General features: G+C 36.7%; 1 protein-coding gene across 2 annotated transcripts; it reads right to left on the reverse strand.

Moving 5' to 3' along the window:
* Positions 1-5,593: 5,593 nt before the first annotated feature.
* cdc42 (cell division cycle 42) lies at positions 5,594-22,024 on the reverse strand. Of its 2 annotated transcripts, none has more exons than XM_007251414.4 (6): positions 21,934-22,024; positions 13,310-13,455; positions 12,928-13,000; positions 11,946-12,055; positions 10,967-11,164; positions 5,594-6,956 (listed from the first exon to the last, which is right to left on the reverse strand). In XM_007251414.4, exons 2-6 carry the CDS (start codon positions 13,412-13,414, stop codon positions 6,867-6,869), a joined length of 576 nt encoding a protein of 191 aa, XP_007251476.1. In that variant the 5' UTR covers positions 13,415-13,455; positions 21,934-22,024; the 3' UTR covers positions 5,594-6,866. The 2 variants fall into 2 exon arrangements, with proteins under 2 accessions (XP_007251476.1, XP_007251477.1); XM_007251415.4 differs by lacking the exon at positions 5,594-6,956 and adding an exon at positions 8,009-8,887.
* Between the last annotated feature and the right edge of the window lie 509 nt (positions 22,025-22,533).

The following is a 22,533-nucleotide window of genomic DNA, read 5'->3' on the forward strand; positions in this document are numbered from 1 at the left end:
TCAGCTTCTTAGCTCAAGTGAAACAAAATCTTAATGCTTCAGGATACTACAACTTTGCAACAGTTTGCAACAGTTTGGGGACAGCCCAATTAGAGCGGAGACTGTGAACCAGGCTTTCTCATGCAACATCAATGTCTGACCTCGCAAATGTGTTTCTGGAAGAATAAACCCACTCCTAAACCTTGTGGAAAGCCTTCCCAAAAAAGTTGAAGCTGTTATTTATGCAAAGGATGAACCAACATCATATTAAACCCTATAGATTAAAAAAAATGAGTGAATACTTCTGCCAATATAGTGTATAATTCTTATTATACGTTAAAGCTTCCTTGTTGGCTAGCTTCCCACGCACAGGTTAAGACAAGCTGTATGTGAAAGCATATCCCTGGAGACCAACAGCGAAATTTAGCCCAAAGTAAGATTATCCTGCACCCTGAAGATCAGCCTAGCTGTTGTACATACTGTACCAATTGCAGGAGGAGATCTGGAGCAGCAAAAATAGAAGGGTATCAGCTTCATTTCAGATTCGAGGAAAATAAGGAAAACGAGAAGCCGAATTAGAAAGAAGACGCAACTTGTTCCCGTAGCCGATCCAACATACCGACAGCCGACGTGTTCCTACAGTGCAGCCGTGGCAGGTATGCAAGACAAGTCTCTGGGTTCAAGCTCCACACCTCTTCCTTACCATGGCACAGATGGCCAAAGGGTGGGAGAAGAGAAGGTGGAGGAAGGCGGGGCCACAAGATGTGGGCTTTTTGATTTATGGCTCTGCGAATTGCGTCTTTCGTTGCGCTCAGTTGTCTCAGTCCACAGGCTTGCTTGCTTGCTTTTTTTTTAACAAATCCCAAGCATGTTTGGCTTTGACTGGCACACGGTGTCTGAGGCTTCCCACAGCTCTGCTTTTTCCAAGCAGAAAGGGCTTATCTATGCTTCATCTCCCACTGTGCTGACTTACTCATGACACGTCAGTGACAACCCCATTTAACACAGGCCCAGGGAAAGTTTGTCCTCTTCACGGCTTCACGGCTAATATTTACTGCCTTATCAAGCGTTTGGAGATTCCTCGAGTGCCCTGGGTTTAGCCTTTGGTCCTAATTGGGCCTCCCAGAGGTGCTGCTTAAAACAAGGCCTTCAGACGTGATGAAGAGAAATGCCACCTTGAGGGAAAAATCACACCACGCTCCACAAAGGGCCGACGCAGCCGAGCAACGAGCCAGCGTCACGCCGAGTGTTTGCTTTGGACACGAATCAGCCCTACCGCTCCCCCAATTAAGGCCGGAGAGAGCCGGGAGGAGACACATCGGACAGCCCGGACAATCTGTTACAGCCGATCCGAGATGACAAACAGATAAATGTCATGTTTAAAGCAGTCCTCCGGGAGTCGAGGGAGCAGATGCATGGAAAGCGCGCATGGAACCACTTGGTGAGATGGATCTGCGCTGTATCAATCCCACTTCAATCACGCCTTGGAGGATACACACATGTAGAACTCGCAAGTAGAGTACAAATGGTTGCAATAACAGTGTTTGACGACAAAAGGCACAAAACACAAGGAGATTGTTAGAAGGGCATCATAGATCTAGCCAGCCTTTTCTTGCGAGACTGTTTCAAAGAAGGGGCGTCAGGCGATAAAACCACAGCGATAAAACCCAAGAGATATCTTAACACCCTTTGGAAGCCAGACAAATGTACAGGATGCATGCAAAAAAAAAAAAAAACTCCAGACACAGAAATAAAAAATAAAATCATACGTAAACTTCACACAGACTCAAGCTTCATGCTCATAGATCATAGATCATAGAGTCCGCAGACACTGCATGCGATGAGAGCACAGCTGGCCATGTTTGCACAACCATGAGTGGATGCAAGGAACTTGACTTCATGCGTGGCCTTTCTGGCAAAGCTGTCAGTAGGCCCAGTCTGTATTGTGATAGCGATGTTGATAACCAGCATTTTCCTGCAGGTGGTCACCCCCACCTCCGAAAAAACAGGAGAATACCAGCCATTCCACACGTGTCATAATGAATCGCTTTCTGCTGCTATTTAGTGGAAGTGCTTGCTGACAGACATCATGCAAAACACTCGAGGAGTGTGTCAAGGACCCGGTACAGGCAAACTCATAACACCCCCAACCAACCCCCACTGGTAAATATTGAACTGCACTCTGTGTATTGAGGGTGTTTTTTTCCCACGTCCAATCAATATGTGGGATTCCTGCAGATGAAAATCTCCTAAAACATAAAGCTTCAATGGAAAGTTTGGTCACAACTTAAATTCCATGTTTTTTTCTTTTCATAATTACATTTTTTAGCATTGTGAATTAATACTAAAGTCATCCAAACTATTAAAAACAAAAAACATGGGCTTATTTAGTGAACGAAAAAAGTGTTCAACAAACCAAGTATATGTTTTATACTTGAGATTCTCTTAAGATGCTTAGAAGACAGCTTTACACATCTTGGCCGGATTTTCTCAGTCAGTTTTATGAGGTCACCTGGAATTCAGGCTTTCAGTTAACAGCTGTGCTGCTGAACTCATCAAGAGTTAATTACTTGAATTTCTTGTCTCTTAATGTGTTTGAGAGCATCAGTTGTAAAGGTGTGAAGAGGTAGAGTTACAGGTATACAGTGAATAGTGAATATTTAAGTAAAGTTCTAATCCAGATTATGGCAAAAGCTACTCCGTAAAGATCATCAAGTGCAATCGCAAAGACCATCAATAATTATATGAGAACTCTCCCTCTCATCAGGACGGCTCCAGGAAAGGAAGAGCAAGAGTTTCCTCTGTTGCACAAGACAAGTTCATCAGAGTTACCAGCCTCAGAACCACAAGAGAAACATTGAATGGGAAGGTGTGTCCAAATGTTGACTGTTACTGTATATACAGCTCTGGAAAAAAATAAGGGTTCACTTCAGTTTCATTTATAGATATATGTTTGAGTAAAATGAACATTTTTGTTTTATTCTATAAACTACAGACAACATTTCTCCCAAATTCCAAATAAAATCATTGTCATTTAAATGGCTGAAATAGCAAAAAAGGCAGAGTTCAAGTTCATATTTAAAAAGTTCAGAAACAATATTTGGTGAAATAACCCTGTTTTTTTTTATCTTGGCATGTTCTCCTCCACCAGTCTTACACACTGATTTTGGATAACTTTATGCCTTTACGCCTGGTGCCAAAATTCAAGCAGTTCAGCTTGAAGGTTTGATGGCTTGTGATCATCCATCTTCCTCTTGATTTTATTCCAGAGGTTTTCAATTTGGTAAAATCAAAGAAACTCATCCTTTTTAAGCGGTCTCATATTTTTTTTTTCCAGAGCTGTATGTCTATGACAACAAATATCTGTGTGCAGTTGCCTTGTCTTGGACTTCACCAACAGTTAAAAAAGACATTTTAAGTGGAATCCTTACCTCACCCGCCAATAATAGAGGTCTTCTCTGATTACGAAAGCAGAAAAGGTATATCTCTCTGTAGTAACACAGTCCATCACAGAAAAAGTGAAAATATGACATACAATCTCTACTCCTAAGGCTGGCAATCAATCAACATAGAGCAGAAACGATGACCTAGATCCAGGACAGCTAACTGAAGGCATCTTATTGTCAGATGGCGTGACATCTCAAATCTCTATTCCTCTTTCAGAAACAATGGCAACATGGATCAGTATGTGACACAGCCTGATTGGTTAGATATTTTAAAATATAGGTATCAAGGCAAACATGACACATTTGGTTAAGACAGCAGACAATATGATCACTTTTAGTATTACTACTCTGAAAGCCACAGAAAAGGCTAGAAAATAGAGCACACCAGTTTTCAATGGTTATCTATTGCAAATAGATAGTAAAGTAAAATCCCACACATACTGTACAACATGGGTTTGGAAGATAGTTTATAATTGTGTCACAATGCAATTTGTTACCCATCGCAAGCTTGTGAAAGAGGCACTACTGATTTATTTCAATCCAGTGTTGCATTAAATCTTTTCCCAAATCTTGCATTGATGATGGTAGATTTGGAGCAATGCACAAAGCAGCTCTTCTCCATCCAGCACATCCCAAAGATTCTCAATGAGGTTTAGATCTGGACTCTGTGGTGAACTCTCTCTCAATCCATGTGTGAAAATGATGATCTCATGCTCCCTGAACCCAGAACTCTTTCACAATTCCAGACCCATGAATCCTGGCATTATCATCTTGGAATATGGCCGTATCATCAGGGAAGAAAAAAATAAATCCATTGATAATATAACCTGGTCTATATTCAGTACATTCAGGCAGTCAGCTGACCTCATTCTTTCAGCACATACTGTTGCTGAACCTAAACCTGCAGACCAACTGCAGGATATACCCCAGATCATAGCCCCATCCCCACAGGTTTGTACGGTGGGCCTTAGGCATAATGGGTGACTTACTTCTTACCCTGATGCTCCATTACTCTGGAACAGGGTAAATCTGGACTCATTAGACTTTTACATGACCTCCCTCCATTGCTTCAGACTCTCCAGAAAATTGAATTTTTCCAGTTAGTGTCACTGATAGGTGTTTTTCTTAACACAAGCTATTTAGTCCCAATCCCTTGAGTTTCCTTAACATTGAGTTTGTGGAAACGCTTTTACTTTCACTATTAAACATATCCCTGAGTTTTAGTGTTGTTTTTCACATTCCTTCCTGGAAGATGATGTTCTCCCACTGTCCTTCCACTTTTAATGTGTTGGAAAGGTCGTAGTTTCACCAGTGTTCTTAGAAATGTTTTCTGCTTGATGCATCTTGATCATTTTACCTCTGAAACACTTACCATCTTTTCCATGACCACAGGATGTCTTTCCACATGGTGGTTGACCAAGGGAGAAGCTACTCACTGCATCAGTTCAAATAACTTGTTGCCACCATCCATGCAGTGTGCCATGCTTAGGTAAATGCAGGTGGTGACCTTTTTTTTGGACAGTCAGTGTGATCCGGTCCCAAATCCTGCTGAACAATGAAATCTGCATCCCCAGAAAGGTTGACTTTAGACTTGATATTGTAATACAGCAGCCCAAACCCAGCTGAAGACACGACTTTTTATTGACTTAATCAAATTTCTGGAGATGCACCTGCACCAACATCTGAAACAATAGTCTAAAAGTTCTAGTATTTATCTTATAAAATTAGTATGTAGTATGCAACTGTGACACAGCCTAAGATTTTAATCACCACAGTAACATAAGATCACGTTTGCAGTGTGTATTTTTTTATCTTGTGGTGTGGTTTGTCACAATTACGAAATTTATAGTTATAAAATACAGTTCTATGTATTCCACCTCTAGTAAACGCATTGTTACTGTTATTTACAAAAACAAATAAAGCAAAATCAATACATTTAACATATGATTGTCCCAAACCCTGTAAACCTGAATCCTATTGGGTTGGATTCAGCCTCAACCATTGTGAGCAGACAGCGCCATCTGCTGGTAGAAATATGTAGTAATTTTCTTTTCCTACTTTTGAGGACAATAAAATATTCTCTCTATCACCAATTGAAGAGAACAATAAACAAATAAAAAAAACATAAGCTGTGTAAAATCCTTTGGAAACACAGGAGTAAAACAATATAAAGGCAATTAAGGTATAAGTTTAATAAATTTTAAAAGAATGCATATACAGTACAAAGGAGAGACTTCATACATAGCATTTGGTTTTTACACCAAAACAAAAAACAGACAAACAAATAAGGGTGATAATGACTGGAAAGCAGAGCAACCTTGATCCACCTGTGTGACACCGATAGTAAACTTGGTTCTGTCAATGAGTAGTTCAGGGACGTTTTGCACTGAGTTATGTTTTTTTTTTTTTTTTTTGCGAAAGAAAAAGGTGTTCTATAAATCACAGGCGGACCAGTGTTGTTGGGATCCGGCCCCTAAATAAAGACAAAAGTGACGAACAAAAAAGCCAAAAAAAAAAAAAAAAAAGAAAAAAAAAAAAAAAAAAGAAATACAAATTAAGTCACAATAAAAAACAAAGAAAAAAGAAAATGTTTTGGTAAAAACAAGTGGAGTCTACATCAACTTTTGTCAGCTTACATTATTATTAAAGTTAACCTATCCAAAAGAAAACCAGAGGCTTACCTACATGCATTACGAGAAGTTTCTGAGAAATGCTTCTGTGGTCCCTGGTAACGCATTAGGACACGCCACTTGTTCTGCTAACACTGTTACAAAGTTCCCTGCTTGAGACAACCAATTCTTGCAGCCATTCAATACCCATTTAAACCACTCTTATTTACATGATTACTGACTCAACCGTCTAGATCACGAAGGGGGGATATTGGCAAAGAAAAAAAAAAAAAAAGGAGCTAATTGTTTCCAAGCACTTCTGGTGATGTCCTAGGGTGAAGCAGGGGGTTAGGGCCCACTCCAGCTGGAGAGAGCGGACTCACAACGCTAGAAGCATGATTTGCAAGTTTGTAACTTGGTCTAGTAACCACTCAAACTCCTCAAAAGAGCAGGCAGCTGTTTAAAAAACATGGTTAAATGACCAATTCTCAAACCAAGGCAGCATATCTCTACAACTCACCATGAAGTACAGATTTAGAACATCTTAAAATCTAAACTAGAAAAAAAGGCCCTCTAGAGTCTTTAGATTAATAGCTGTGCTGATAGGGAACTCAAATTTATAATCTGACTCCTGTTGTGTGACTGAGTGATGTGCGCATGTGTGTGTATGTATGTGTATGTATGTGTAGGGTAGTCTTTATATATCTTTATTGCAGAGCAAAAATTTTAACTCACTTCTTTCATACATTGCTTTTAGAGTACAAAGCTGTTGGCCAGCCTTAGCAGAGCAAGGAGGAGAGAGAGAGAGAGGGAGAGAGAAAGGAACGGGTGCTCATAGCAGCACACATTTACGCTTCTTCTTGGGCTCAGGGGGTTCCAGGGCTGCCAAAATCGCCTCGTCAAATACATTCTTTAGGCCTTTCTGTGGACACAAAGCAGGGAAGAAATGGAAACTCAATGTGGGTCAACACGCAGACAAAAAACAAAACCAATGAGAGGTCTGGGGAGGGGAGGGAGGGGGATAATCAACAGAACAACACTGTAACCAAGAATGAGATAAATCTGAGAGGATTTGGACACGTGAATGAAACACTGGAGTTAATGCAGACAAAATTAAGAAGCAGTACATGCCAGAGGGTACTTTTGCAAAATGAGAAAAAAAAGCAATATCATTAAATGACAAAAAGGAAGAAGCTGGGCATTAGGGAGATCAGGAAGACTGTGCCAGTAAAAAATAAAAAAAATTGTAAAAAAAAAAACAAACAAAAAAAAAAAAACATTAAGGTTCATCAAGAGTCGTGTTTTAGCCTAAAGTCCACATTAACTGACTTTTTACTTAATCTTTTTTTTTTTTTATCTTCAATGTGGCAGATAACACTTGGTCATGCTGTAGGGGACAAAAATGGTGTGAAACGAAAGTGGACGTGAACACAGGCTCAGAGACACAAGGGCTGGTGAGGTGAGAGGAATGTGCAAAAAAATAAAATAAATACATTAAACAACAACACAGGGTCTTTGACAAGCAAAATACCAGATGTCTGTTCTTGTAGGTGCATTTCTGTAAAATTCTCAATATACTCTTAAACAATGGCTGTTGTGTTGACAAAACAGCTTGTAGAGTGGTCTTAGTGGACGTCATGGGACTGCTAATGCGAGGGCAAGCATGTACAATGCCTCTTTATGAAGGAACAACAGGAGTTCTGACACTTCTCAAAAATAAATAAATAAATAAAAAACTCCACAAAAGGACACTCTGAAAGATATCTTGTAAGTACTGGTGTAGAACACACACACACACACACACACACATACAACCCAACTGAGTCACAAAGGCTTAACACAGTGCTGCGTCAATGTGTATAAAAGTGTATCAATGTAATTAGTGACACCAGACAGCAGGTAAACGTGTTTTCTGTGGAACCACACCCACTTTTCCCATTTTTTACAAAATAGTAATTGATGAGACGTATGCAATTGCAATTTTAGTGGTCCTTTATTAATGACACAAATCAGTTCACAAGATTATAGTACGTCTGTTGTAAATTCCCAACAAGGGTCATCAATGGCACCCAAATTCAAACTGTAGCCTTATATTACGCTAAGAATTTTATTTCTATGATACAATGCTTGTAGTACAAAATAATACACCAAAAGAAGGAATGAAGAAGATAGAAGATAAGACCTTATTCTTAACTGTAATGAAGTTTAGCTGCTTAATCACTGTACCTTTTTGACGGCATCCCTCCCCCCAACTCTAACAGAAATGAAGGAATAAGTACTTAAGGATCATAGAATTGTCTACTGTAACATTATTAATAACTGACATGAGAAATGTGTAACCAAATATGCATTAAAACTTATTAACCCATTGGTTTGGACACAATTGAGGGGAAAAAAAAAGAGAAATAATTTACAATTCTGAAATCAATAATAATAATAATAATAATAATAATAATAATAATAATAATACTTAAGAGATGACCAACACAACCTCCATTCAATCAAACAGGCTGTAACACTGTAACAAGAGCAGTCCAAAATGCCAAAGGGTGGAAAACGATCAAAACAAAAAGAAAAGGCGGAAAAAAAAAGCATGGCACAGGTAGACACTTCAGTTTTATGAAGCAAGAAACATAAGATAAGACACTGGCTTTGTTTGTTAGCAGTCAGGAAACATTTCTCTTTTTTGGATCGAGAGGTAAACTATAGGAAGCAGCAAACATCTGGGGGAGAAGCTGGACTTTAGAAAGAGAGAACGAAACTTTAGAATATACAGCACTTCCGTTTTCGCTGTGTTTCGGGGGGTTCAAGGGCAGCTAGGATAGCTTCATCAAATACATTCTTCAGACCTCTCTACAAAGACAGAGGGGGAGGGAAGAGAATAAGCAGTATGGTTAGCAGTTACAGCACACAGATTTCAGAAGAGAGAAAGAATGAGAGCAGAATGCAGAACAATGCAAATAGAAGAAGAAGGAAAAAAAGCTAGAGCACTACAGAAGAGAGCACTGCAGCTATCTTCAGAGCTGGAGCTCTAAACACTTCCTCCGCAAAGAGGAAGGAAACACAGCGAACCACAGGAGCAGTGTAATTGACGTGGGGAAACTTACGTAAAAGCTCTTGCACCACAGCAAAAGTAAATTCTCAACAGCCTTAATGGTCTTAGTTTATAATTCATGTAATGCAACCTGTTTAAAAATTAGTCATACTTCCTCTGATGCTTACCTGCAATAAGAAGTTCCTATTCATTATACATTCTTCTTACAGCAGACCAATTCTAATCACCAAAAATTATCAAGTTTACTTCACTTTACTTTAAATTACCTTTATAAAATCGTACATTGTACATACTGATCAACATCCAAATGCCTTCCTTCTTTTCACTAGTTTTATCATTTTATTCTTTCAAGTTGATCCAATGCACTGTGTTAAAAGTTGTGAGAACCCAGCTCTTTGTTATCATGTGACACAACAAAAGAAAGCTTGAGGAAACATGTTAAGATACTTAAAAGGAAGATATTTTCAATTACATGACAAACACTGCACAATGAAATGAGCCAACTGTGTCTCTGAGCCTCTGCAAAAGTTTCCACTTCGTTTAAATCCAACCATTTCTTTACAATAAACTTACCTTCCAGTAGTTATGAGACATGTGCATCATTTAATTCCCACAGTTTGTCCAGATCTTTAAATTTCCCACTTACACACGATATAATTGTTGAATATAAACAAAATAAATGAATGAAAGATGAGACTAGCTGAGCCGGTCATGATAACATTTTGTGTGTAGACGATATACTATCTCTGAAATCACTGTAATAAAGGATATTAATATCCTTTAGAGACCCAACATTATATGCCACTGACATTTGATGCTACTGATATGCTGTTTTCAGAACTATTAAACATTTACACCACCTGAAGATCAATGAAGTTTAAATTAAATGAAGCCAGCATACTTTTTAATTCATGTTAATGGTCTCACATTAATATTAAAGATGCATTGATGAAGGAATTCTGGGCCGGTGCAGATATATTTGTACATGTACAAATAGTCAGATGCTGGTGATCCTTAAAAAAAAAAAAAATGGACGATACCAATATAATTCTGATATCATGCATCCCAAGTTGCTAACTTTATCATCATGACAGGCCAAGCTGAAAATGACCAAAACAGTGAGTGTGATTAATTTTATTAAAAATAAAAAAAAGTTTAAGATGTTATATTTTACGCAACTCGCATTTAAATGTCACAAGGACCATGTATGAACTCGTCACTTTCTCCAAACAAATACAGGCTGCTGGTTACAGTAAGATAAAACTCTCACCACTGCACTAAGATGTTAAGCATTTGATTAGCGTTAATATACTGCCCCATTTCAAAGACAGAATAGTACACAGTTTGCTATTGTAGATTTGCAAATTGTAAATAAAAAACGTACAATTAATCATTTTAAGAGAGCCGTCAAATCTAACTCAAACACGTTTACTGAATATGTAGTGCAATTCTTACTGCACTACAGTACATTTTGCAACATCAACAGTGCTCACACAGAATAACAGAAAACCTCAAACTTAAGATAATCAGTAAGGACTGGTTGCAAAACCCCTCACTGCTTTTTTAAAACAGCAAAACAATACTGACTATATAATTTGCTTAACAAAATTAGTACTTCACATTACTGGTACTTTAGAAAATGCATAAGTGTTCTGCCAGCTTTTAAACAGACAGAAAATTCTGTACTGTCTGCTTTGCTTTCACACCTTTTTTTTCCCCACCTCGTCAAATAATAAGTGGGTGACGACTCGAGTGATTCACACAAACCTTATCAAACAGGCTAATGCAGTTTTGAACACTATGTTCTTTTTGTTCATTTCAGAGAAAACATCCATGTTGTCTTCTTCATATATTAGAGTTAATACAGCTTTGCTCACCTGTGTGAGAGCGGAGCACTCCACGTATTTGACAGCCTTCAGATCTCTGGCCAGCTTCTCGGCCGTCTCCGGAGTGATTGGCTTCTGTTTGTTTTTCGCAAGCTTCTCAATAGTAGAGGGGTCGTCTCTCAAGTCGATCTGTGTCCCCACCAGCAGGAAGGGAGTCTTTGGACAGTGATGGGTGATTTCAGGTACCCACTGAAAAAAGATTGACAAAAATCATTCAAGAACAATTTTTTTTTTATCTGCTTATTAGGGTACCTGCAAAAAATACTTTTTATACCCCTTAGACAAAATTAAGACCAATTTCACAAAATTATTTGCAAAAAAAGACCATAATATTAAGTAATTACATTACATAATTTAGAGTTATAATGTAATTTCCAAAACAGTTTTGCACAAGTAAAAGTGAAACTGTTCCTACATTCAAATACAAGGTTCAGTGCAACATTGGGGTTAACCAATTGGACTTTTTTTTTTGTTAAACCTATAAAAAGCCCTATCCGGATGTCTGTGAAAAAGTATTTCATACTTTTGCTCAGTGATAAAACTCTTGCATCTGGACTGCAATTAAAAAAATAGAAGGACCAGCGAGGTTTCAGTAGCTCCTCCATTTCCACTCGCTGTTGTGTTTATGTGGCTCTCTGTGGAAACGCATGTCCAAAGTGTGATTACGGTGCGTAGCAGTGGACAAATAATATTTTATTAAACGCGAGGAGAGGAAACTCAGTCTGGACGGAACTAAAATTACCAGAGTTCCGAGAAAAACAGTAGGTAGTCCAGTCTGTAATTTTCACAGAGGACGTCTGAGAAAAACAGGTACATTGTTGTTCCAGACAGGAATCACGGAGGACCCCCCATAAATAAGAAAATTACCCAAGAAGCCCACGAGAAAAGAATTCCGTCCCAATAGGGCATAAGACACTTTAATATGTTATCATATACCCTGTCTTTATGTGATAAGAAGTGTTAAACAAACCTTTTCTTTGACGTTTTCAAATGAAGATGGGGAAACAACGGAGAAACAGACTAAGAAGACATCTGTTTGGGGGTAGCTCAGAGGTCGTAATCTATCATAATCTTCCTGACCTGTTGGCAGATGAAAATAACCCATTAACATGGATGTGTGTAGGCTATTCACACAATTTATATTATCTACTCATTATAAGTCCATGAAAAGTCTACTTTGGAGGCATGACAGAAGAATTTTGCTGCATAAAACAAAAAACTTTCTGGCAATTAGGACCATAAGGGTCACACGGACCATAGAGCAGCTTGTCTGAAACAACAAGTATTGTGCCAGACCAGCCTGAGAAGGCTCTAATTAAACCGTGACTGTGAGAAGTCTGGCGGCTAATCTTGTACAGTAGGTGATATGCCAAAAACATAGTGTGGCAGTATACAGCAAATTCAAGTTCTCATAACTTGGTACAGAGGGTAGTACCTGACTAGAGCTTTATTTTTTGTAAAATAATTGTTACTAAAAGAATAAATCAGCTGGTCAGTGTTGATGAATGACTAATAATTCCGACAACATGTGGAAATTGGCACGTCATCATTTTAACAATAAAGACAAACCTATTCTTTACACATAAAACAAATCAAAAGCATGACCCAGTTGCCATACAGCTGTTGGTCCATTTAAGCACATGCAAGGGAAAGACCTTCAATCCACACCCTTCCAAAAAAAAACATTCAAAGCCCAACCACCCTCCACAAGAATGTCTGGAATGTAGCAAAGCACTGTGCATCTATCCCTTCAACAATGATGATGACAAACATTGTTCCCGTCATCGATACCGGGGCTCCTCCATCTCATCTAGACAATTAGTAGTTAAACCAAGTCTAACCAAGCATATGTAGCTGTTAAAGCTACAGGGTTAACAGCAAATAATAGTTCATAAATTATTGTTAAAAACAAAAGAAAACCATAGAAAAGCATAATTGTAAATATACTGTACCTGCAGTGTCAAACAGTCCAAGGGTGTAAGGTTCCCCTCCGATCATAACCGTTACTGCATAGTTATCAAAGACCTGAAAACAGCCACTGACATGTCACAATGCATTCAAATACCAATATTTAACAAACATTAATAAAATAACTACACTACTATTTAAATTATTAATTTAATAAAATAAATTTTTTTTTTTTTTTTCAATAATCTTCTTCAACACCACAACAGAACATCATAAAGCTAAAACATATGCACATATATGCAAGATTCCTGTTGATTACTGAAATGCTGATTAGTTACACTTGTATTACATCAAACATACGCACAAACTGTGTGAGGAGTAAGATTACATTTAGAAATCAAGTGAAGGAGAAAAACAATTACTCACCGTTGGTACATATTCGGAGGGAAATTTGTTAGTTGTGTAGGAGATTAATAGACAGGTTTTACCAACGGCACCATCGCCAACCACAACGCACTTGATCGTCTGCATAGCTGTGCTTTTGTTAACAATCCACTCTTCTCATTCAAGATCTAGGAAACCAAAGAAAAAAACAAATGTATGATTCAGAGCTGGCTGATATCACAATATTCAACACAATGTTCTTACACACAGCAGAAATGCATCAACAGAAGAATTGTGTTTAATATCACAATACATCATATCATTTAATAAATATTATATCAACATGTGCTCTAATCTTGAAATTTTGACTTAAAGTTAAAACTTAATTACGCCAGGTGGTGGTGCTAATCAAATTAATAGGTTAAACCTGCGGTGAAGAATACAGGTTGATAAATCTGTTAAACAGACACCAATAAACCTATAATTCTTGTTGTTTTATTTAGGACTATTTTAAAATAGCATATTGTTATTAAAACATAAGACTATAATATACTGTCATATTGTACCGATATACACAGATATCACTACAATCAAATATTGTTATACAATAGTTTGGCAGGACCAACTGGTAAAATATGATTAGCAAATTGCCATTGAAGCGGCTCCTTTAATAAGAATGTTTACTACGTATTTAGGAAAACCCAGAAAACACACAGCAGTTGAAGTATGGATGTCTGTTCAGCACATTTTTTCCCAAATTGCTGCATTTCTTTTAACTAATTTCTGTGCAAAACAGCTGGTGACATATTCTTAGTGTCGTACCCATGTTCACTGGGTATTTGTTTCAACCATAATGATAACTGACAGAAGCAGTTTGGATAAAATCTAAAGTCCTTTTTTATGGTACCTACATCTTTCTCCTTTCTTCCTGCCTCTAAAGAAAGTGAAGGCATCCAGTACAGTGTATCCAGGCCATTGACTGGCAAAGACTTCACACAAATGAACAAGGGTAGGATGTCCTTGTCAATGCAATCGCTACAGCTGTACAGCAGCACTGGATAAATTGCTTCCATCAATAAGATTGAGGAGGCAGGGAGGACAAATGGGTCTGAGGAACCCTCCACATGCTGATGCTGCCTTTTACCAACAAAAATAAACAGCCCACGTTAGTTCTTTATCACATACGCAGGCAGTGTTCTCAGTCCTCTGTAAAACGTGCTTTACACAACACAGCACTGAGGTGAATGATTAAAGCTGTGCAATATTGGGAAAAACTGACATTGCAATATACGTTTTAGTGATAAATACTGCAATATTAAAAAAAAAAAAGACTAAGACTTTTAAATGCCACTGAGACAGTGATAATACAACAGCATAACAAAGCAACTATACCCTTTTAACGACAATATACACTTTTTTTTCTTAGTCTACACTGTGTGTATGGAGTTGCAGTTTTTGAAGCACTGGTTATTGCATGACTGGTTGTGAAAAACATACAAATAAACACAATAGACAATACCATAAATAACAAATATTTATGCTATATGCCATAAGTTGATAGTGTAATTATTGTGACAGGGCTAACTGTAATCATTGATGCACAGATTTTATTATTAATATCTAATAATATATAAAATGTTATTAGTGTGGTAAAATTACCCACATAGCAAATCTACAAATTTACATTCACCAGGAGGTAGAATATCAGGAAATTAACTGCAACTTGTAACACAACAACAGTCAATGTGTTTGACGCCAACTTAAACACCAACACTTTGTGTAAAGCCTTCATTTGACACTGCACAACATGGATGCATCATGACAATTACTTTATCGACCCGTCATACAATGCGTGTTCAATCATTTTTGCTGACCTCATTACTGCCTACTGTGTTTACTGAATATTCTTAATAATTAAATAATTTGCTTTTCAAATGCGTGCAATTGTACTATTATGTTTTTTTTATATTATCATTATACCACTGGCAAAAAAAAAATCTTAAAATGATGACACAGTAAATTGCAATTATACCTAGAAAACCATTATACCTCTTTCTGTAAGCCTATACAATCAGTAAACCTAGTGGTTATCAATTCAATCATTCACATCCCAAATAAGGTTTTACATCACACTTCTAATTTAGATTAATTCCTCAATTTACCATTTCTGGCCAACCTTTAGAAGCACTGAATTTATTGTTCAAATATTGCAATAGTGAATTCTTTAATCTCCTTGAAGCCGATACTGCCACAAGAATAAAATAATTCCTCTTATGTCCACAGTTTATGTAGGCCAGAGGTCAGCCAACATGTTTTGTTCTATTCCAACAAAAATCACACAATTATGGAAGACAAATCTTTTTTTTATAGCATCTTTGGTGCAGTACATGGTTTTCAAGCAGAACTCTTAGCTCCTACTAAAACTGTGTCAAATAATGATGCTGGTAATAAGGTATATAGATGACAGATGAAAGCAGTGATAAACCAGCCCCACATATGTACTGTATTCAAGCCAAAAACATCCTGTACCTCTTCTGGATCATTATGACTAATGTCTCTTTGTCTGATCTCTTAAAACACTACAATGTCAACAGTAGTGCTTGTGGATGATTCAATCCACAGCTATGAACACACTTACTCTGTTTAAGCCATTATGAAAAAGCGTCACAACACACTTAACAGAGCACACCACTCAGCAAAGTACAGAAAGAGGGAGGGACAAGTGAACTATAGCTTACACTTATATGATATACTTTATTATCTTATTTATGTTTATATGGGATACTACTTAACATAATTTAGGGAATTCACTGTTTGAGTATGTGCATTGTTTATTTTATGATACTGATGTCTAAAACCAGAGTTAAAAATAAACCTAGAAAATGTTATTTGAGGTAACAGACCATCAGTATTACAGACTACTCTTTAATACTAGCTGCAACTGTAAAGTCATGTGCGATACACTGTGGTTTCCGTGGTCTCGTTCTGGTTTATCATGGTCTAATGGTTTTAAGAGAACTTGAACATTACTGCAAGACATACCTTTCCGTCCGTGTTTTCACCTACATCTAAAACAACCAAGTACGATAAAATAAAGAGTGAAAGTCAGAGATGCACTAATACATCTATTCCAATATATAAATATAAGAAAAAATAGGAAACTGGATAGCTTTTATACGGTAATTTTTTAAAAAATAATAATGATGTATAAAACGCAGAACAGTAGTCCAGCATCACTGAAACATACTGTCCTTGTAAAGTACAGTGCACCATTTATTACACATTTCTTAAAGGTTTTCATCAAATTCACATGTTTGTTGCAAATTAAAACTGTTGCAAATGGAAAAAAAGACAAAAAATTAGGCACAATATTCGTCATCTTTGTCAGTTTGTCCCCCAACACAGCACTGGAATACTTGTTAACAATCAATAATTTTCAGTTAATCCTATTGTCCGACCTAATATATCCTGACCAGCAGCTACACTGTAAGTGTCTTGAAAATCTGGATCATATATATGTTCAACTGGCCATTTTTAACCACATTTTTAACCACATCTCATTAAGATTTTATCAATGGGACCATATTTTTATATGACTACAGGCTACACCAGATTACAGCATAATTAAGAAGCACTGATGCAAATATTGTTTATACAGAATGTACTTTTGACAGACAAACCAACAGTACAGGTTTCGATACAAGCTAGGTGGTCGGAATCTCAAGGCATCTCATATGATAATCATCAAGATACTCTGCCTACAATATCAATGATATTATAATTGTGTGATCCTGTGACACACTATATATTGCAAGACAATTCTCTACGATATTTCAATGTAAATGTAAAAAAATCACATCATCTGTGTGAATGAAGAGGGAAAAAAACACACTGAAGTTGACAAACAATTTACTTCACCGCATGTTAACCCAATTCATTCGATTATTTAATGAAGCAGTAACTTCGTCAAATTGGGGGGCAAGTCTTAGTGAGTTTAAACTGCATTTTTTTCAATTAAAGTATTTGATGCCAAAAAAAGCTATACGTGTTCAAAACAGTACAATATTGTGATAATATATTGTTCACCCCTTTAATAAAAAAAACTATATATTGCAGTATATTCTCCCAGCCCTAATACAAGCATGCTTTGATGTTTACATCTGACTACTTATTCAGTGAAATATACCATATAATAGACTTTTTTTGTTGGCACAATCACAGCAGTTTCTTTAGTACAATATAAGGCACAATTTTAACACCTACTCATATTTTATATTTATCATAGTGCATTATGCAAACACCAGCCTACATCCTCCCATCCAAAAAAATGCGCGTCTATTAAGGAAACGTGCACTCCTTAATTAATTATTTAGTAAAAATGCATATAAATGTTCCTTGCAAATTGACAGGACTTTAGAAAACATTGCAATAACATCACTTAACAAATTTTTGCACAATTCTATTAAGCTGTGTGTACTTAATTTTAAGGCCACGTGCATGTTTTGCTTTCACTTTAGCTAAAACCAGTAAGTTTTTAAAAACAAGTGATGTTTTTTAAAAATGGACCCCCAGCCATACTCCTCCCTCAGACTAACCTGCCCATCCCCAGTCACTGATTGTGGGTCACTGCGGCTTTAAGCTCCAACATAACGTCATCTGTTCAGCCGCAATAACACATGCACGCTCCTGGAGGGACAGTACGGTCAGCCTCCAAGCACATAAACACAACTCCATTCACTGGATCCGAGCCTGTAACAGGCACAGAGGGGCAGGGATGGCACATAAGAGCCTTCTCTGCTCCTTCCACACAGAAACGAGGTTCAGCAGAGAAAGATCAGTCATCCTTTTTCCTGCTGTTATCCACTACTCCTCAGTGGCGGCTAAGCCTCTGCAGAGCACTGCAGTAGTGAGCAGAGGGAAAGAGAGAGCAGACAAGCTCACAGATGGACTGTAGCGGGGAGGGGATGGAGCCCGGCCCGTCCGTTTCCTTTCACGCTCATACAGCAATCTGCGGAAGTCTGAACTGACCTCATCCCATCCCACGGTTTCAGGAGAGAGTACACCCCCTCCAAAGGGGGATTGTTTCAAGCAGTCACAAACTTGTTTACGGAAAGCAATGATTATAATCTTTCTTCTCAATGAATCAGGACTCATTAGTTGGCAATCTGCTTAACAATAATGCATATTTTAAACTGTCCTGCTGGTCTCAATTAATATTTAATTAAATTGTTTTTTTTTTTTTTACAATATTTTTACAATAAATCATGACATTTTGCAATATTTGCTTTGGTACTGTTTAAGTTAAATTCTTATTGTCGGTATAACATTCTAATAAGCCAATTTCTTGCAGACTGGACGATTACTATTATAATCCGTAGTTATAGCTTTAATATTGTTAACAGATGACTGGTTGACATTATAAAAGTCTTTTTTTTTGCATAACTAAGCAAAAGTATAACACTACTGTGCTACAAAAGTCAGATCAACGAAAAAAACTAGGACCTGGGAAATAACCATGTCCTGCAGCCTAAAATCCGCATTAAATACACTAATCTTGGGTACTTAAATGGGGTCTCGTGTATACAGAGCAGTTAAATCCAGAATGAGCGTACATTCCCACAAGTACCTTAAAAGGAAACTGCTCTAATCCATTTTAAAAGCTTACAGCATAAAACAAGAGTCTGAAAATGCCTGGACTAAGGGAAGCATTTAGCACATGTTTCAGGGGGGGAAAAAGGAATGAAATAAAACTTTTTTTTTTTTTAACTGTTTATCACCAGCCAAGATCAATAACGGCCAGTTTTAGACACTGTAATAAATGGTTTGCATACAGATCCAACAAGTGCTTGCTCTCTTATCATGCAAGATATTTGTGTGAAGCTGGTCAATGACACAGACATTTACATTGACTGCTGAGCCTGCGAGGCTCAGGACCAGCACCCAGCCAATAAATCAATCGTTCAAAACTTCAGATTCAACAAAGAGGGGACAAACGCTGCTTTCGGGTTCCAAACAAATGCCACAACCAATTCACGGTCCCAATATAAAATCAATGCAGTGTATAGCACGTTACTGCATTACCTCAACCACAGCCTCAGGCATCGGTGAACTAGGGTGACTGCAAATACTACAAAAAGGAGCAGCTGTATCTTCTATAAAATGCCAATATTGGGCCACAAACTGCAATTTTATTTGGATAGCACATGTAGACAATTACAGAAAATCCATAAACATTAGCATAATGGAAGCTGATAAAATCATTTAAACAGTAACTACCCCCCTGTTTAAAAGCTAATACTAAGATAAAAATAAAAAACACTTTCTTTCTCAAACTAAAATTAAGCCTAGCCATAAACTACATAAACAAATCCCCAACCAAAATGCTGTGTAGTCCAAGACTAGACATAATTTATCTCTTTAAAACTACCATAAAAAGTCTTCTTTAAGTTTGGACTTTGCCCAAACAGAGAAAGCTGGTCTTTCACGTGAGGACATTGGTTTGGCCCCTATATTCATCCGGACACTGAGACAAGCAATCAATGCAAAAGCAGTATATCAGTCTACCAGCCATACAAGTTCTAGACTGTGTTTTTATTACAGATTATAGATCTCTATGAAATCTTTACTACTAACATCTGATCTACAGATCTACAAAGGACTCCATGTAAATTAGAACTGTTTTCTTTTTACTGCTGGCCCCTTATTTTACAAAACACAGCTTGCTATCCCTAAATATCAACACGTACACACCACTAATCTATCTTACATGTGTGGCTGAATGCGACCAAACCTCAGAAATTAAGTTATCCAGTGCTGCCAGTGCTCACCAACGAGGGGTCCGCACATTGAAAACAATGATTATTTATGCCAATGCCTCCACAGCTTAAAAATGAAAGAAATGGTTTGGGATGCACAGATGATGTTTTAATGTGTAAAAAGTACTGATGAGTTAACAGGTAATCTGTTGTATTTGGGAACTTTTGAAGACAAATAAAGTTATGTGGGCAAAGTGAGGAGTCCTTTACCCCTGACATTTGACTATGCATTTTATAATCAACAGTGCCAATTATTGTGAATAATTGTTGCAGCTAAATAATAAATGAACTAAATAAAGCTGTCAGGTTGAGGTATTAACTTATTAAAACTTTGAACAGCAATATTTAGAGAAAGGAATCCTAAACACATTATGTTCACCCACTAGCAATCTACTAGCAATCCCTGTCAGTTCGCCAAACTGAGCTGAGCTAAACTAAATTTATTATTTTTTATTATGAAAAAAACAATAATAAAATAAAAACTAACACTGACAACACACATTCACCAATTATTAACTACATTAAATTTGACAAAGAAAATCTTAATGAAGGATTGCCATTTAGCCAACAAATTTTTGTAGATAAAATTTCCTAAACGGATCAAAAGAATCCAAATAAAGTTAAAATTACTGACATTACAGTTAAAACCAACAATAACACCTACACATTTTAGTTAAATGTACCCTGTAATCAGCTTTATTATAAAATAACTGGACATATCTTTCTTCTCAAAGAATCAGGACTGATTGATAAGCAATCTGCTTATTATTAATACACATTTTTATCTGTCCTGCTGATAAACATATTTAATGAAGTCATGATAAATACCTTTTGTATATCAACAATTCTTCAATAAATAATTGTGCAATACTTGCTTTGTTATTGTTTAGGTTAACGTTACAAAAAGTCATTTTTTATAGCTTGTGTTGAATTCTGATTTCTCAACCACAAAACCTACAAATTAGACAATAACTAATATAAACAGTAAACGTATGGCATGTATCAAACTTCAATTTGTGTAGATAAAATATCCAAAAAAGGATCATCAGGTTCTAAATAAAGTGAATATTAAACACATTAACTACAGTTACCAAGCACAACGTCTTCACATCTTAGTTACAGGTTATCTAACCTGTAATTAGTTTTTTTTTAGTTAGTTAATCCATTATTGTTAAACCTGTTTAACAATAATGGATTACAAATCGCCCTGTTGTTTTTTTATTAATATACCTTAAAAAATATTTTTTTACTTTTTATGGATCTTCTGTATGAATGATTCTGTTCTATATATGTAAGTTTGGAAATACTACAATCAATCTCTCTCTCTCTCTCTCTCTAATATATATATAATATATATATATATATATAACGTTAATCTACATCTCTGCGGTATTAGCGTTAGCTGGCTGTGGGCTCACCCAGCTGATTAGCTAGCGCTAGCTAACTACTTCAGCAGTAATGATGTGCAACAGGGAGAGGAACTAACAGCGCTGAGTCCTTCACATACGATTTACATAAAGTTACTAAACCAAAAGCCAGTCTTAACAAAACAGAACATAATAAATATTGCGTTTATATGAAGCTCGAACTGGCGGAGCTTAAACTCGGCCCGGTTTCCTGTAAAAGCCAGTCTACACAAACTCGTTAGCGCGTTCGCTAACCTGCTAACCCAACCCGCTAACTGTCTTACGGATGTCATTTGAGACGCTTTGTTAGCCGAGATACAAAAACAAATCCACGCGCCCCGATACATAAATTATTTCCAGACCCTCTAACCTCAATATTTATACATATTTAGTCACAAAAACGGCTTTAAATGTAATTTTAAGCATATATTTCTTTCCCACTCACCGTATCCTCCCTGTTTGTTTCTCTGCGCCGGGCGTTGGCAGCTCTGAGCACAGGGCTTCCCAGCGAAAGGCGCAGGGGCGCACCGTCAAAAATCCAGAGAAAAAACTCTTATAAATAAAACATTTATATAAATATTTTTTTCCCCACATGATTAATATATTAATTACAAATATATTAATCATAATGTATTTATTTTTTCATTGTGGACAAATGTATAGAAAATGTAATATCTAAAAACTACTTTACATTATAAAATAAAATAATATAACAATAAAACGACAATGAAAAGAAAAGAGAAATTATACTAAAATAAAATATAAAACAAAAAGCGATTATAAATAGAAATAAAAAACTTGAAAGGAAAAATGTTAAAATCACTTTTTTTCCTTATATTTGTCCATAGTGAAGAAATATATATAAATGTAATCGTTTTAATTTCATATTTTACATATTTTGCTACTTATTATTTTAGAATCTTTGTTTTAACAATCTTAATCGGCAATATATTGTTCTTTTTTACTTTCCCAGTGGCTTTTGGTTACAATGAAAATGAGAATCTCCCTCATTTCAGGGTATTTTTGTGATATTGATATTCTTGGT

The sequence above is a fragment of the Astyanax mexicanus genome, chromosome 24, assembly GCF_023375975.1.
Source record: "Astyanax mexicanus isolate ESR-SI-001 chromosome 24, AstMex3_surface, whole genome shotgun sequence".
Taxonomy (NCBI): domain Eukaryota; kingdom Metazoa; phylum Chordata; class Actinopteri; order Characiformes; family Acestrorhamphidae; genus Astyanax; species Astyanax mexicanus.